This window comes from Cordyceps javanica, chromosome 2 (genome assembly GCF_051103115.1).
Source record: "Cordyceps javanica chromosome 2, complete sequence".
Classification (NCBI taxonomy): domain Eukaryota; kingdom Fungi; phylum Ascomycota; class Sordariomycetes; order Hypocreales; family Cordycipitaceae; genus Cordyceps; species Cordyceps javanica.
The window spans coordinates 4,220,664-4,239,170 of record NC_139296.1 but is presented as its reverse complement, the minus strand read 5'-3'; the positions used below and the strand labels follow the sequence as shown (position 1 = coordinate 4,239,170).

The window sequence follows — 18,507 nt, the reverse complement described above, 5'->3', positions numbered from 1 at the left end:
TTATAATAAATATTTTCTAGGCCTATACTATATTTATATTTTAAAAATATTATCCTTAGTACTTTTTTATAAAAAAGGAAGTTATTAAGGCTAATTTTCTTTATATATATTTATATAATTAAAGTAATAAGATAATATAAGAAGATAAAAAATAAAGCCTCCTAGGCTTTATAATAAAGTTATAATAGTTTATAAATAGGGAATATTATCTTATACTTAGATTATTATTATTAAATAGTTTTATATTTTTCTTATTTATAGCTAATCTATTATTAAAGCTATTATATAGCTCTCTTTTAGTCTAATATTAGTTTTATTATAAGTATATATAGTAGATTCCTATATAGGCTTATAAGGGGGGGGGTAGGCTTTAATCTCTAGTATTATTATTAGGTAAGGGAAAGTATTCTTATAGCTTATATAAATATATATTAGAGCTACTCTATAACTCTATTAGTTTCTTAATAAAGTAAGGTCCTAGCCTTTTATATTATAAGATATAAGTCTAGAGGTAAGACCTATAGTTTAGTTTTAATATAGTAAGCTAGGGTAGCTTAGAATATACTTATAATTTTCTTAAGATAATTTACCTAAAGATAGTTAAGTTTTATAGTAGGGCTATATAGCCTTTCTTTATAAGTATATTATATTATAAGACTATAAATAATAATAGGCTAAATAGCCTATAAGTAAATTTCCTAAGTACTTTTATTATAAAGCCCTTATATTATTTTAATAGATAAGTATAAGGTAATTATTATTAATATTACTTTAGCTCTTATCTTCTTTTCCTAAGTTAATTACTTTAAGAAGTCTTAGAGTTATATACTAAGGAGCTTTATTATTCTTCTTAATAATATTTCCTAGCTATCTAGCTAAAGCCCCTATAGTCTTATACCTTATCTATACTAGAAGTAAATAAATAAGAATTTTTCTACTAAGAATATTAGACTATATTACTTAGCTTACCTCTAGTATACCTCCTAAGAAGTATAAAGCTATATTATTATTATTAGCTAGTCCTTATTTATACTTAGTATATTTATATTATCTATAAACCTAATAAGGAGTAAGCTTAGGGCTATCTTTAGATCCTAGTATAGAGTACTAGAGGATAATATAAAGAGGATTAGGGAGAAGAGAAACCCTTAGGAAATACTCCTATTAACTACCTATATTAGGGCTAGTTTATTATTAATATAAAGCTATATTATATACCTTACTAAGAAAGACTTAATAACTAATATAAAGATTAGTAAAAAGCTAAACTTAACTATAAGCTATACTAGGATAATATATACTATATAATTAAAAGCCCTAGCTATATTTAGTTATATTAATAATATACACCTACCTTAAGCTTATACCTAGTATATAACTTTAAATATAATAATAATTATTATTTCTATAGACCTATTTTTTCTATTACCTATTTAGCTATTTAGTAGGAGCTAGTATATTTCTATTATAAGTATAATATAATCTACTAGTATTTTCTTAAAGAGTTTATTAGTTATATTAAATAAGGTAATTAGCTACTAGCTTTTTATTATCCTAAGTTCTATAGGAATTTTCCCTAACTTCTAGAGAATAATTATTATCTTATATTAGTATTATATTAAGAAATAACTAGCTATAAGGATAGATATTAGTAAGGCTATTAGAGTATAGGTAAGTAGCTTCCTAAGGGCCTTAAGAAAGTTATAAGGTATATTATTAGGGCCTAGGGTATTATTTAATATATATCCTATAAGGGTAATAATAACCTTCTCCTCTATAATAAGTTCTAGGAAACTCCTTCTATCTTATAACTTAGGGATATATTAGGGTTAATCTAATATAGTCTTATTTATTAGTTTTAGGGGAAAGAATTTAGTTCTTAGTATCTTTACTTTTTCTTCTCTTATTAAAGCTAGAGGATAGCTTAGTTAGTCTAATAATAGGACTATATTAGGCCCCTACCCCTATATATATTACTTTACCTATCTATATTAATTCTAGAGTTTAGAGGGGTTCTTTCTTACTTTATCTAGATATATCCTCTATATTATATATTATGCCTTATAGAGTACCTAGGCCTATATTATTATTACCTTATATATAGTTTCCTAGTCCTTAGGGGAGTTTATTCTTTTTACTTACTACTATACCTTATATATTACTTTAACTTCCTAAGTAACCTCGTTTTTAACTATATTATATATAACTAATTTATAACTAACTTATTATTATGAATGCTATTATATAGGACATGGGGACTAAGCTAGGTTACCTAGATAGCCTAGCTATAGACCTAATTAGGATAAAAGGTTATATAATAACTTATTAGATTATAGAGATAATCTAGTAATATAGGATTATTAGAATAGTTAGATAAGCTATATAATCTAAGCCTATAATAGAGAGATAGATAAGTACTTAAGAAAGAGGTATTTTCTATAGCTAGGTAGTCTAGATCTTTATTAATTAATCTAAGTAATAATTCTATTATTAAGAGTTCTACTCTTAATAACTATTTAATAATATTACTTAAATATATTACCCTATAGCTTTAAGCCTAACTTACTTCCTAAGAAATAGACTAACTATAACTTAGATTTAAGCTATTATTATATTTATAAAGTAATAAAGATATCTTAATATATATTATAAGTAGTTAATAATTTATTTATATTTAATATTTTTTATAATATTAGATAAAAAAGACTACTTTATTATATAAGTACTTTATATTAATTCTTAAAGTAAGGGGCACCTTAGCTAAGGGTGCCCTCCCTGAGCTTAACTAGCTAAGGTACCCTTAGTTAAGGTGCATCCACCTTTTCCACAGCTAAAGGGATAGCTAGTCTATTCTCTTTTTTATAAACACTTTACTTATATATTCTGATTTATGGTTATTTTGCCCGAAAAACGAGCCCTAAAAGCCCGACACGTGAATTCCTGATTTTTGCAGGTTATGTTGCGTGTGCTACTTGTGTTTTGGCCCTCTTGCAGTTGGAGTACTAATATCCCACCGTAGATGTCGGGTCTGCAGTTTGCCTAATATCCTACCATTAGGGTAGATGCGTAGGTGAGGTGGTGCGCACAGTAAAACTGGTGTCCTTAACAAGTCCCATTCAATATTATATCTAGAAGTACCATGTTTACTATATAGCGACACTAGTAAGCAGGGCAATAGCTAGGCCTGTGGCTTATGCAAACTTTTCGATTCCTTGCGCGTCCTTGTGCTTGCCATGTTTTCTCCTACGATTAGACGACCATCACCCTCAGCGCAACTGCGTCGCCATAACCTGGCAAACGCAAAGTTCAAGTCAAATGGGAGTTGCAGTCCTTGTCAGCAGGCATCCGGCAACATTTGGAACCCTTCATAGACGGCGTCGAGTTCTACACGAGTTCTTGCCCGTGTCAGGCGAGTCAGGCGAGCTGGCTTTGCTGGGAGTGGCAGGCGGGCTGACCTCACTAGGAGTGGCAGGCGGGCTGACCTCACTAGGAGTGGGATATTTGCTAATACTGGTAAACAAAACGTTGACCTGTTTGAGGAACGTGATCTCGGCTTCTTCGCTGACAGACTGATCCTCCTTCAACTCGTTCAGCGCAGGGGTAGCAGCTTCAGCCACGACATCATCGACCTTCTTGGAACCTTGGATGACCACCACCTCGAGCTCCTTGATGCTGAGGGATGAAGCCATGCAAACACCGTCGCAGTCGATGGTAGGGAGGTTAGATGCCTCCTTCTTGGGAACAGTGGTAACCGAATCCTTGAGAGGGATAGCAGGGCTGATCGCGGACACAATGGTGAAGACGTCGGGGGTGGTAAAGTTGCAAATGGACTTGATCTAGCGATATTCAGTCACGGTTTGCACATCGAATTCACCATGAGCTTTGACGGTGAGGGTGTCGTTTTGCAGCTTGGCAGACGAGTAGTATCCCAGATGGCCAGTAATCTCAAAGGTGAACTCTTTAAGCTCTACCTCCATAGTTGTGGATTCGGGGTACTTCTTGCCATCTAGATCAAAGCTTCCAATGTTCTGCGTCTCGAGGCGGTCCGTGTAGTACTGCTCGATAGGCACAGTCTTGTTGGTCTCGCCAGGACCCTTGAGGAGCTTGTCCCAACATGCCCATCCGGAGAGCGTTTCGTTGCTGTGCTGGCACTTGCTGCCGCCAATGGCAGCTTGGACGTATCCATCCCACACGTTGGTTTTAGGCACGTCGTCCTTGATAAAGGCCTGCTGGCCCTCGGCCCATCTCTTTGAGTACCAGTTGAACTGGTCCTCCGAGAGGTAGCCATGGCTCTTTTTGCAGGACAGGCAGCCTTGCACATCGCGGAAGTAGGAGCTGCCACGTCCTGTCAGGCACTCGCTATAGGCCCTCCGATCCTTTTCTGAAGGGTCGCTCGCTAGATGTGTCACCTTTTCGCACTTGAGAGCAATGGCCTGCTCGGAAAGACACGGGGGAATAATCTCGCTACCCCCAAGCTCGTAGGTGCCTGGCGGGTGGCACTTGTCGCCAATCTTGGCCTCTCCTTGAATTCGGTTGCCAACGTTCTCATCCTTCAGGACCTGTCTCTGGATGACGGAGGCAGAGACGACATCGAGAGCCGCCAGCGCGGCGGCAAGGACCGCAGATTTAACAAGCATCCTGGAAATACGGATTCGGTTTAAAAATAAACGAGAGACACAGGGGAATTGGTAGGCAAAGACAATATAAGAACTCAAAGACTTGTTGAGTTGAGGTTGAAGGAAACGACTAGTTACTCGGTGGGTAGATGAAGACTCATATATAGAGAAGCCTCGTGGAAGGGTTTGTAAAAGGCGCCCTATTCTATAACCCATAAAACCCTGTTTCAATTTCTTTTTACAATTTAAGACATTTATGCATCATGCAAGCAGCATGTTGAAATACTGTGTAAGGCTGTACCAAGCGCTAGACCAACCAGTATGGAGTACAAAGTCGAGTAATGCATTTGTAAAGGCCTCGTAATCCGCTAGACATAGTAGATGGTAGAAAGTGCCGATAAAATGAAGCCCTGCAAATAATGTATGCTGCGGCGCCAAGACTCGGCATGGCATGATGCATTCAGTAGGCAAATGACTAATTGAATTATGCAGGTCCGTCTATGTACAGATTTTTTTTGGCTGTTGCTACAGGGAATCAAGAACCGCTGAAACATTTTTATGATTATCAGTGCCATAACGTGGGCCAATAGTGTCCTCTCTGACTCATGGAATGGACCTTTATCATGCCGGGTCGTCGTATTTCTAGAGCCAACAACCTTAGAAGTCATCCACCACTGCTCTAACAGCTGTTCATAAATTACAGACGGATCGAGGCGATTAACATAGTTAGTTATCATGATTAAGGTCGTGATAACGGGACATTCCTTATTACGTTGTTGCGTGATTTAAAGGGGGTTCAGGGCCGACGGCAATATTATTCTAAGACATCTACTTTAGAAAATATTTCGTAGGAGCTTATGAAAGCACCATAGGTGGAATAGAGCTCGATGCATTATATTGCTAAGTTTGCCCCCCCACCCCCAACGTTATAGGAGCTTATAGGTTACTTAGACCGGGTCAGCCCTCTTAGTTAGGAGCGCTGGCAGCGAACGTTTAAAATAATAATATATCCGCGACGCAGCGATTAATGCCACTACCTAACTAATTAGGCCTGTCTTTTCCGCCAATTACAGCAGAGGCGCTAAGAGAACTAAAACTTTCCAACGGGGACAGAAACACGGTCAAAAGCAGACCCAGCTGTTTGTGACTTTAGTGTCGTCCTTTTATATCACAAGATGATGTGCTGCAGGTAGATGTCCACGCAATAATTAGCTCTTCCATTAGTCCTTGCAGTCCATCGGGCACATTCTTAGAAGGATTGATGTTGACTTCGGGGGTTCGGGAGTTTGTTTTAGTCTAACTGCCCATGGCTATAATGTCAGTTCAATTATCCCCCTTTCGCCAGCTTCTTAGACAGCTCGGTTATGACTTATATCGTCCGGAGTCACTCGTTCTCATTTGCGATTTAGCACTTTTTTTAAAGTCTCATTGCAAAATAACCACCCAATAAGCCAATGCGCGAATGTTGAAGTGGTACGGCGCAGTGGCAGCTTCGTTTCTGGACGACCATGAACGAGGATCCGTGTACTGGCCGGCCAGCTCCACCACTTTTACTATACAGCTGGCTTAATGCAATTCTTCTTGGTGGTCGTTATTTTGCGGCATAGGCCATTCTCCAATATCTTCGCTCTAATTATAATATATCGCATATTTTCATAAAATGTTCTTATGCTTAGGATCACGCGTTTTAGGGATAGAATATTATCCTTAATCCAGGCCCTTATCACTATATCGCCGACGTCCCTAAACAAGGCATAGCTAGCAAAAGCATCTATAACGAAGTCCCTATCAGCCCTGCTCTAAGCTAGCGCTCTATACTAAAGCTAAACGACATCCTTAGCACAAACAAGGCGGCAAAATTTCTCATCATATAACATAATAGTTTTCCATATTCTTTTAATATGCTTCCAGAAGTTAACAATCGCGAAGTCTAAATAGGCTACCAGGTGTTTTGCCTAGTTCCCTAGCTATAAGCCACTCCAGTGCCCAGGAAACAAGAGCATAGAATCAAGTACTTCCATAATAGAGGGTCGCCTAAGCATGATAGACAAAACTTTTTTTTTGGAGGGCGAGAGTGCATCCATCCAAGCTTAGGCGACGGCGATATTTTCCGGCACATCAGTGCGAGACATATAAAACCTGATGCTGCGGAAGACAACTCCGTCGCAAGATTCTCGCGGTTTCGCTATAATGGTCAGCTACATCTTGTGGCGAGCCCTGGGTAGCTTGCGTGGGAGGGAAGTGGCCTGGTCTTATAGAAATCTATAAAGCGGCAGGTGCGAAAAGTGGATTCGTCTGCCTGAAGAAGAAGGCGGTGAAGCGGGGCAGCGAATTTGCAACGAACTACTTTACAGCTGTTGATTTGAGTCCCTCCAAGTATAGCTTCTTTATCTATTCCCTGGTCATGTTTTGATTATACGTTTTTGATAAATTGATAGGACTCGTGTACTTTGGCCGAATATAGATATAGTCATTAACGTGCCTACTTGAACAACGAGACGTCTGACTTCAGAGTGCTATAGGCTTGGTTCAACCTGAGCTCATATCTCTGTGTTGAACGTGTTTTTTAACGACGAAAAGAAAGCAAATACAAGTCTATCTATCAATACGATCAGTTTAATGCATATAGGACTACCAGAGCCGGAACAAACGGGAAACCACAGTGTTAGGTTCACGAGGGGTATACTATCTCGCCGATGGCTGATACTGTTGATATTGCAATACATTAACAACACTCCAAACACATGGCTCTGAAACTTACATGGCGCCACTGATCCACATAGGCACCGTTCCTTCTACTTCTTTTCTCTCGCCTCATAACTTCTATTCTTATTCAAAGGTAAGACAGTTCTCGAGTATGCAGGGGTTACACCGTTTTTTTCGTACGAGTGGGTTGTACTCGCACTCTCGTGTATGCTCTCGATCCAGAATGTGGAAATTAGAAGACTATAGGAACCCTGGCTGCCCCGGCCCCCCGGGACGAGGACCATTGCGCCACTACCCATTAGTTTTTTTTTTCTTTTTCCATGATATACTATCCCGATCGGCCCTCGTCTTTTCTGTCTTGGGTTCTTCGCCGTTCGTAACCTCGTTCCACAAGGCACGAGGTAAGCCACACACACACGCATACACGCCACATGCCGCACTCGACAAAGGAACGCCATTTCCTGAAAAGATCAAGCTCCCGGGAAATGAAGGACTTTTAACAAGGGGAGACTGGTTCCCCTTCCCCCTCCCCCCCCTGTTCGTCGTCTGCCTCGCCTCGGAAGGATCAATAAGTAGGTCTGCCACCACGACGTCCGCCGGGGCCCGGTAACCGGGACCAGTCAGACGGATGTATCCGCCCTCCCTGTGCTCTCATGGCACTAAATAAATAAGTAGAGCGAAACGGCACCACCCACTTTCCATCTGACGAGGGTGCAAGGCTGGCTGCCTCTGGGTCAACCAGCCAGCCAGCCACACCCCCATCCGTCGCTCCCCCAAAAGAATTCATGGTCCGCGGACACACGCTTAAAACGTCCAAAACACTGAACCTTTTTTTTATTTAATTTGATATTCTTTTTAGTCATTCTGAACGAGCACATATGGAAGCGGCCGAGACAAAAAAAAAAAAAGTCCACTTGCCTGCCGGAAAAAGCCCTGTTGCTCAGCGCGCCGCCCCCAGAGCTTGGCACCGAGATTCCAAACCAAGCACCGCTGGTTCGGGCAGGATCCGGGTTCGGGAGACGACGTCGTTGCCCTTTTCTGGTTTCTTGGGCCTTGCTGAAAGGGGTCTTTTTTGAAAGCTCAGCGACGGCAAAGTTCCAAAACAAGTTGGCCGATGCAACCCTTTAACAATATACAAAAAAAAAGCGAACGGTGTGTCTGGTCTGTCCGCGTGTTACGCGGCCGGGCCCCTTCTATTCCAACCAGGAGCTTAAAGCCACAGGCACGTATCATGTTTTAATCTTTTTTTTTTTTAACTTTTTCACACCTCAATTTCCATCACATGTTTGGGTATGTGGGCGATTGCCTGCATAGATTTATTGGATCAGTTGACCCGTGTAAACGTCTGACAACAGGGGCGAGCGGATAGGCTTGGGCTTGGCTTGCAGTGAGGCGCCGTGTAAGAATAAACCTCGCGTATGTACTAGTGATATAATAAAACAAGAGGGTGTTAATGTAAGTAGTAGGGGTCCGGAATGATACGTATCACTGGATGAGATTTATCCGACGATTCCTGGCCGCCGCCCCCCCTCGTCCTCCCGGGAAAAATAAATAAATAACGTGAAGTAGGCCGGATCGCGTGGGCTTATCAAACGCTTTCCTCATCCCGTATTTTCTGGGAGAGGGGCGGACCTAATCATGCTTACTCGTCTTAATAATGCGCCGCAGACTGTTGCAGGGAAGCAGTTCAACGAATCGAGATTAAGCTTCTCTCCGTATGCACACGCCCGCCCTTTCTTCGTGGAACGGAGCCAGCTGTCGTGGGGACGTTGCAGTTCTTCCGTCGATTCAGCCCTCCCCTTCCCCCCCCCCCCCTCTCTCTTCTTTGTGGGAGCCGGTGCTGGTAGCAGTTGGTCGGAGCGCGGGCGCGGCGTCCGACGTACCGGCTGCCTGCCATCTCTGGCCAAAGTTCCTGCTTGTAGAGCAAGGCTTATCATTTGCAGCCTAGAGCTTTTCTTGTTGGAGAGATGGCTTACAGTGCTGCTGTGTGTGTGTGTGTCGGCGTGGGCCCCCCCCCCTTGCTACCACCTTTTGAGCCTATCGTCTCTGCCGCGGAGCGCGCCGGCGTGACGCCAGCCCGCCCTTTTGCTCCGGAACTGCTCGTATCCAAGGCTGCGTCTTTTGTTACAGGTAATCCAACATGCGGTGTGAGGACGTTCAAGCACCGTAGCTTAGTTTCGGGTGGATATCAAGCCTGGGTCGAGGGCGCAGAGTCAAAGTCCACGTCTCCCATCACTATGACGTGCTCTGAATTTTGTACTTGACACGCCCCGGTCAGCGTAGAAGTAAGGAAAGACACGGATTCGTGGTGGGGATGTTCTTCCTTTTGCATCCTCACTTGATAACTACGAGACAAACTTTGGTCTAACGTGATGTGCACCTCTTACTTGGCTTCGATGGTCTTGAGAGGGAAGATATCGCAGGCTCGGCTTAGGTAGAAAGCATAGTTCTAGTGATATGGGTGATCTGTTTGCCAATATACACGGTTTTGGTAGGGAACTACTGTTCACAGCATCTTCGCGAGCCCCGACTCGGACTTGTTCGCCGTTGCGGTCCGCGTTATTTGATAACATGTTTGGTCAAGCAAGGTACAAAGCTACGTAAGCTTGGGCACCCTCGCTACAATACCAGATTTCCGAGAAGGCTTTCGTAGATTGTGATGTTGATATGGTAGTTCAGGTCGCAAGGGCTGGGCCAAGTTATCAAACGAGGTACTGGAACTCACAAATGCCGAAAGCATTGTCTGCAAAGATGCCTACCTTATACGTGCGGGCCATATGCCGCGCAGCTGGTTCGTCCTCTTACACTCTAACCTTCTGCCGGCAAGACAGACGCAACACATTGAATAATCACACTATGCCTTTTTTCTAGTTATACAGCCGTTATACTCACTTCCTCATCAACGGAGTAGCATCAGCCTTTGAAAAGAACTCTACCATTGGGGTGAGTCCGTACTATGTGGCATCATATATGGTATTAAATGATCTTGTTGCCAGTTCAGACCTACGTTAGGTAGACATGGAACAAATAATACCCAAATGTTGCGGTCTGTCCCGGCCAACTGCTCATCCGTACATGCCATGGGGCTACACAGGCCGTATTGGGATCTTGCTTCGTTCATGGCTGCCCGATACTCGCTCCAGAATATGTGCAAGGCATAGCATCTTCTTTCTCGAGCCCTTGTTTGGTGTGGTTCCAGGCTCATTTTGCTGGCTACCAAGCTCTACCGTTACCGAAGCTTCCCCGTTGAGCACTGGAATGGACTTTGCAGCAGCCAGAAAGCATGTCCTACTATATACAGATGTACCCAGTGCATAGGCCTCAATCTCTTTGTTGAGACTTATCCCCACTCCTTTGGTTACTTTGTTTCGCTTCAAGCTTAGAGTCGAGACCATCGTCTTGAAATTCGTAAAAGCCCATGCCAGCAAAACCCGTATGGGACGAGTCCGGCAGAAACACCGTCGCGCGATGCTCCCTCGGAATGAGCGAGCCCTGTCATCTGGCACAGACTAGAGACGAACATTTTCCATAGCAACGAGAGGGTGTTTCGATACTGTTTGCCTAGATGTTGCCTGCCGTGGCCCTGGGGGATGGGGGCCGGGTTACTGCGATGCAAAGCTTCAGAGCCAAAATGAGTAGTTCGGATACCGACCGACAACGATAGCCTCGTGCTAATCGAACATTGGCGCAAGAAGAAAAATATCAACCGCAGACAAAATTTGCTGGACGTTTGGGTAGTACCAAGGAGAGGTGTGGCGTGTCTCGCCTTATATTAGGGAGGGGGGCCGATCTTGAGCGTTGCAACCCCGGCAGTTGCGAGCGAGATTGTCACCAACCAAGTTTCACCATTACGCAGCAGAAACTATTTTCCGGCTTTTTTTTTTTTTTGTTTGCTGTTGCTCTACATGTGTGTGTGTGTCCTCTTTGTCTCACTAGATGTATAGATGTAGATTCCCGGGGCCTCGGCAAAGTCCCCTCGCAAACAGCAGCGGCACGTGTGTGCCTGGCGTGCGTTTCTTTCCCGAAATGAGAGGTTTCACTGGCGTCAGCACATGGCGAGACCAGGAAATCATGAAGAGAGACACTATGTAGAAAAGAGAAGAGGGCGTGGATAAGCACAAGAAAGACATTTTGTAGAATGGTGGCTCAAACATGATCCTGTGGGAGCCAGCAGAAAGGTTCTCCCCAGCCAAGGGGCAGATGGAAGGTTACTTTCTCAGACGGACCATGAACGTCGTGCGTTGGTCCTTTTTTCTTGTTTTGAGGGAAACGCTAGAGGACAAGGAAAGGCCCTACAGCTACCTGTTCTCCCCTTCGTCTGTCGACACGTTTCCCCTGTTTACAACAACCCAGTAGGTTGATCGACGTGCTGACCGTACGCCTACGGGACGGGGGGGCCACAAGATCAAAGGTACAGACTGTACGGAGTACTCCTTTGCAAATCCTGGTGATGCTAGTTCTTCTCCATGCTCGCCCACGTAGGAGTCTGCTTGCGTGACCTTGGCAACAGGGATCGCATAGATCGCGGGCCGGAAAAATCTCCCCATGACAGCCCATTTGTATTACACAGAATGTATCACCCTACTCCGACGCTTCGTACATTGGTGTTCAACTCACCGCCCTCCGTTTCGTCTGTTACCATTTGACGACCCCTCCGTCCATGCCTGTCAGAATAGCCTGGCGGCAACCGCGTGAATGAAAGTATGCTCGTACCAGGCGAACAGCTGCCCTTTTACTCCTGTACCATGCGCGTGTCTTGGTCGTCAGATACACCCTTCTGCTCTCTCTTTATCCTCTTGTGGCGATGGGGGCCGGCGAGAAAGCAGTCTGCATGTGCACGCGTCTATTGCATGTGAAGCTTGACCCTTTCCAGCCTTTCTCTGGTCGTCTTTTGACGGTTGGTCGGGCCCCGTGCGACTCCCCGAGCATGCTATAGGGAAGATACCCTGATGGAAGTTACAGTCTGTGTTTTCGCTGAAACATATCTCCTATCGTTTGCGTCCCTGGCTTAGCACCACGCTCTCTGATTTGTTCAGCTCATGAGGCCGTTACTGTTAGAGGAAGCTGTCGGTTCTGAACTATCAGTTTCAACGATATGTTATCATATTGTCTTAACAAAGTTGATGGGCCAGCAGGATAACTTTAATCACGATAAAACAGATTGAACCAATGTATATGCACAGTCGTTCGTTGAGTTGATAATTTCCGTTCCAGTCACGGCCTACCCTATACCACTTGCAACTACAGAGTATATTGTTCAGATCTGCACATAACTAACGGTGTAGTTCTGCCCAACTCGGTATTTTTCATAGCTGTATAGGCCCCAACATGTCACACCGCACCCAGAGCTGTTGATGGAGAAAGGTCCTGGCCGTTTTTACTCTCAGCAGAGCTTACAGTGACGGCTCAACTTGTTCCACAGACTACGCCGAGGCGATCTTGGTCCTACTATGTACCTATGATCTATGGCACCCCCACAGCATCGCCCATCTCTATTCGGGTATTACTTAATCTGTGCAGTAGTAAAGTTGCAGGGTTTCGCCGGCAGGCAAGACTCGGCGCGCGTACTAGTACATGGTCGCATCGTCTCTTCCGTGCTCAAGTTATTATTGCTTTTGTCTTGCTGGACTCTAGTAAAAAAGGCTGCGCGCGGTGAAGGTCGCCCCCCCCCCCCCTCTAGGATTAGTCTTCTTTGGGGAATTCATCAACATCGAGCAAATGACTTTGCTGGTTCGTCATACTAGTAAGTAAACGAACGAACCAGGATGACAAACGAACGAGAAACAAAAAAAGAACCCGCCGGGCGCGCCTTGGCTGATTAGATGGTAAGCTTTGTCGACGGGCTAAATCGACTGGAACCCCCCCCTTCCCAATCCTTCAAGGCGTAACAGCCTCATCTGGTAGAAGATGTCCCAGCTACTGGTGATTTGTGTGGATTTGGCGTTTTGTTGGCTAGCCCGGGTACGCAACCCGTGAGTGAAGAGGGGGGGGGGGGGGTGACTTGGTCCTTTACGCGAAGCCGCTTTGGTGTACGGCGCAGGCTGACTGACTGACTGACTGACAATTTATGCCATCCAAAATTAATTTTTTTTTTAAAAAAAAAGGAAAAGAAAAGGCTGGACGACGTGCAGCAACGGGTCAGCATCCCAAAATGGTTGCTTGCCGGGTTCTCTCTATAAACGACCTATTTTAGCACCAGTCTAACGGCGTGATTTGAGATTGCCAGAAAGGTGTCGACGTCAAAGTCGCCTGTTGCTCAAACATGCTGCTCGGTAGCGAGAAGGAGGAGGAGGAGGGGTGTGCGCGTACAGAGAGTTGAGACTGGCGATCTGCTTGTCTGACGGGCGCGACCGCTTGCCAAGATTTGATCCATGTGCTGCCCATGAGAGAGAGAAGGGGGGTGAGCGCGGGCGGCGCCCGCGCGTGCGAGAAATGCCGCAGGGTGTCTCTTTGTCCACTCTCTCTCTCTTTTCTGTTACTTCTCCTTCTCGTCACAGGCTAACGACGAAAATGGCAGCTATCCGGAGAAGCGCAACTCGAGGTCTCGTGTCAACTGCCGACTCGCGACTTCTGCGCACCGCGCTACTCAGCCCTCGAAGAGAGTCCCCTATCGGCGGAGCAAGGGGGCAGTTTGATGGGGAATGGGATTGTTCAAATGGGCAGAGGAGTGGAATGAGTCAAGGACATCGAACAACTCTGATACGACAATGTATTTTCAGAATAGTAGATTGTGCTATATAGCCTTGGTAAAAAAAAAAAAAAAATCTCGTTCCCAATCTACCAGTAGAGTTTTTTTCCTTTCTTGGAGAAGAAGAAAAAAAATTAAAATCCAATAATAATTCAATAATAATCCAACGGCCAGACACACGCACACACACACACCCCCATGTTTATCATCGGAGAAGGAAGGGAGGGGCGTAATCGATCTGCGCATGTGCTGACCAACTCCGCTACCGTATATTGCTGTTAGCCTGGTGGTCGAATCGCGCAGATGCCGTGCTGAAAGCCAATCTGGTGGTCGTGGGCTGCTGCTAGTTTGGGGAGGGAAAGGAGGGGGGGGGGGGGGGTTTCTGGCTGGACGGGAAGATGAGGAACAATGTAACGTCGGGAGAAGACCGAGGCTAACCATGACGAGTAACAATCAACTGACCAAGTGGATGGTACTGCCAGATCTGACGTACCCTCGTGTCTGTGTTTCGATCTAGTGTGCCCCCCCCCTCCCTCTTCCTTCTCCGGCCTAGGAAGGGGTCCAAGTTGTGTGCCTTTTGCGTCACAAGGTTGCCGGGCCTGTTGTGTACCTCTTCTTCTACTGTTCCTTCACTGTGGTTGGTGTCTTGATCGGGTGAAAAGGGCACGTACGGGCTTTGATTCGATGTTGCCAAGCAAGACGGAAGCACAGGACCACTGCGCCGGATTTCCTTGTCCAACTGCAACTCTTCCACGGTTTGCTTTCCCTTCTTCCTTTTCACTTTTACCAAGTACACGGTGGGTGGGTGGGTGGAGAGGAAGAGAGGGAGAGAGAGAGAGAGAGAGCCAACATTGCCTCGTAGCAGCTGCAGGCAATGTAATCCGTGCTCCCGTACGGAGTACTGCAAAGAAGCACGTTCAATGCTCACGCGGCCAAAAAGCCTCTTGTCTCTGCCAATTCCTCGGAGTAACTTTTTCAAATCAGGGTCTTGCGCTTTTACAACACACCACATTCATGCGTCCTCTGTGCATATATTACAGCCCAGAAAAAATAAATAAAAACTTTACTTCTTTATCTGGGGTCGGATGAGTCTGTTCACAGCTCGGCTCGATAAGCTATGACAAGGTGGGGACCTGTATAAGCTGGGCATATTGATTCTGCCCGACAGTAGCTCAAGTTTGTTCAAGCAACCTTGTGAATAGGAAACGCCTGATTGAAACTTTGCCAGAAGAAATAAAAACAAAAACCCCCAAAAGTTAATTAGTAGTGATCAAGTTCATGGTCCTCCAGTGAGCGCCGGTTGTGGAGACTTGGAGTAGTTGGCTGTTGCTTATTTGTCCTTGGCAGAGCTGGTGTGCCAAGCTATAGACAGGATGCGCAAGGTTTAAACAAGCAAGCCACACCGACCCGAGTGTGTGTCAGCGTGTGTGCGCGCATGCGCCCGGCGGCCATCTCTCTCCATCCTGTACGAAAGCGGTGGCTTTTTGTTGAACTGTACTCAGCTGGGGCTGGCATAATCGGCGATACGGCGGCGGCGGCGGCGGCGGCGCGAACTGGGCGACCGCGTCCCCCCCCCCCCCCGGTCGCGATCCAAGATCCCCCCTGCGATCCCAAGGGATCACACAATACTGACTGCCAGGTGTACGGATTACTTGGTAGAAAACCTTGCAAAGGGGGCTACACAACAAAACTGTTGCGACGGCAAAGGCGGCTGCGGCTGGCTTTGGCACGTTATGAACGGGGGTCCGATGCGATGAGGGATGGGCAAGGGGAGGCGGCTCGTTGCAGAAGAAATGACGGCATGTTCGATGGAACCGTATTTTTCACAAGTACGCTTTTTTTGCTCTTTCTAGTCTCGTGATCTCTCCCTCTCTCTCTACTGATGCGCCTGAGCTGAGCTGGGCCCGACCAGGCGGAAACTCTACTTACTTACTTACTGGGTACATTGGGGGGGAAAGGGGGAGAAGAAGTACGGATAGACAAATGAACTGCCCATGATCCATCCGTCCATGGGCAGTGAAAATGCCATACGACGATGCCTGACTAGCCATGCCATCCTCCTCCCCGCCTCGTAATCATCGGTGCTGATGGCGGGCTGGTGCGTGCCCATCACGGCCAAGGATTTTTTTTTTACTTTTTTATTTCTACTATTAGAATTTTTATTTTTGGCAAGACCGGCTGGTTTTTGGCCAGTGGACTTGGCTTACTGGTTAATGAAATGGGCTTTTCGGTCGCCTAGGACCGCGTGCCAAGAGCGCGGTAGCGCAACGCCGCAGCCACACACCGCAGCAGAAGTGACGAACCAATCCCCCAGAAGAAAACTTGACCTGGGTTCAGTACCCGGGGCCACCAAGGGAAAGGAGATGGAGGCCACCCCCCCGAGAGGGGCAGTCGGGGGGGGGGCGTGTTTGCCTTGAGCTGACGATGCCCGCTCGTAGGGAACAGGTGATGTACTGATAAACAGGCATCAAAACCCTGACCCCCACAGGCAACGATGAAAAAGACAAGAGTCGGTGTTCAAAAGCCCGGGCCAAAGGGCAAGGGGGGGCATTACTGAGTAAGTATGATCTTGCAAAGAAAAAGAAAGGGGGGAGGGGCGTGTAGGTGCACCTGTCCCCCCCCCCCCCCCAATCGGCGACCTACTAATACTCAGTACATGGTTCCCTTTCTACTGAGTATGGAAAGCGTCGGAATGGTCTTGAGCATGTACTTTCCGCTACTACCGGCCGGCGAAGCCCGGTTGTCGAACGCCCGGCAACCGGCCCGTTTCAGTTTACCCTCGTATGAACGTTTGCGAGTTTCTTTCTTCTTTTGCTGTTTCTTTTTCTTCCTTTGTCATTTCTTCTCTCCCTCTTCTTTTCTAGAACGTCGTAGTATTATATGCAGGGGTCCTTTTTTTCTGACGTGGCCTCTGGCCGAACAGGACTTGTTCGTGTAAATAGTTTTTTTTTAAAAAAAAAGCTTAATAGAATGTGGAACGGGGCGCGACGGCCATGCAAGATACGATCTTGTGCTACTAGGTTCACAGAACCCCCCCCAAAAAAGAAAAAAAAAGAAAGGAAAGTTTGTTAGGTCGCAGCCCGATTTGTCAGGTAATCCAATCAAAGAAGAGGGCGGGTATGGCCGTCGTCGCTCGGTGCTGCCCGTGAGAGGTGTAGAGGTGCTTTCAGGTCCCCGTGAGGTGGCCGCGACCGGGCCGGAAAATCCGACCCTCTGTCACCGTAACATGCCCGCCCAGTGCTCGCGTCGCGCCATCATTCCGACCAGGGCCGCGATTGTCGAGGTACGAAATCAAAGTTCGTTTCGTGAACCATTTTTAGCTGAGACATGTCATGGTTGGGGCGTAGTTTCGCGTCCGTCGGGTAAAAAAAAAAAAGACGACCGGGGGGGTGGCGGACCAGCAAGGAGATCCGGAGCGTTGGCCGGACAGGTTTTTTGTTGTTGGATGAGAGCGGCGATATTTTTATCTTTTTGTCGCAATTCTTGTTGCCTTTCCTAACCGGAAGGGGGCGCATGCCTTGGTGTTTTGGAGTTGGCCGCAGAGTGCAGGCAACGGACAGCCACCCGGTGGCTGACAGCGCTGTGTGTTGGAGGTGATCCCTCATATCGCATATTGGCTTACAGCTAGCCATGCGCATCGACATGGTGTAGGGAGCCGAGTCAATAGTCAGGCAAACCGGTAAAGAGTAAGTAGATACAAGACGCATGATGGTGATGGGCTGGGCTAAAGAGGGCAAAACATCAGCCGGATTGTTTGCAGTCAGATCCTGCCTGATGTGCAAGGCACCGTCACACTCACGTCCCCGTTCCGGGTGTAACGAAAAAACGAAAGAAGAGCTGAAGAAGAAGGAGGAGGAGGAGGAAAAAACAAGGTTCGACAAGTATAGAGTTAACAGACAAACACTCTCCCTCCCTTTGTGCATGATTCATTTCCCAACATCATGCTATGGTACAGAGTTTATGGGCTTATTCACCTGTAATATTGTCTGCAGGCGCTATCGAATCAGGGCAAAGGGAAGAGAAGAGATCTAGCATCGCGGCGCGATCAGGCGATCGGGAAGGGGGGGGGGGGAGATACAGCCCCACTGAAGGAAGATGACAGCATACTGAGTACTGACTGGTACGTGTGAGACGTCACAAGGGAGAATGAGGAGAGGGAAAGATAGAAAGACGAGAAATGTGGTGGCAAGAAGTGATGACCGTTTGCCACTGGCGACGCTCTTTATCCAGAAAAGAAAAAAACACATAAACGACGCCCTCTCAGTGACTTGCGAGCCTCAACATTGTTTGATGCTTCCTGTCAAGCCTCAAGACGTGCTCAAGCTGTGGCTGACTAGCGTGGCTGGCTTGTGATTGTGTGGCTAGCTGTGTGGCTAACTAGTGTGGCTGCCTGGTGTGGCTTGAGGCTGGCTGGCTTCCAACTCGGCCGCGCTTCTCTCGCTACACCCCCCCTTCTTCACCCTTTACACCCCCTTCCAGGGTCTCCCTGCAGATTAA

The 18,507-nt window shown here is 46.1% G+C and overlaps 1 protein-coding gene across 1 annotated transcript; it reads right to left on the bottom strand.

The window, feature by feature from the left end:
- Positions 1-3,365: 3,365 nt before the first annotated feature.
- Positions 3,366-4,637, bottom strand: V2A60_003782 (uncharacterized protein; the record flags this gene model as incomplete). The annotated part of the gene is made up of 2 exons (XM_083255108.1): positions 3,366-3,836; positions 3,864-4,637. 2 exons carry the CDS (start codon positions 4,635-4,637, stop codon positions 3,366-3,368), a joined length of 1,245 nt encoding a protein of 414 aa, XP_083111234.1.
- Positions 4,638-18,507: the final 13,870 nt, after the last annotated feature.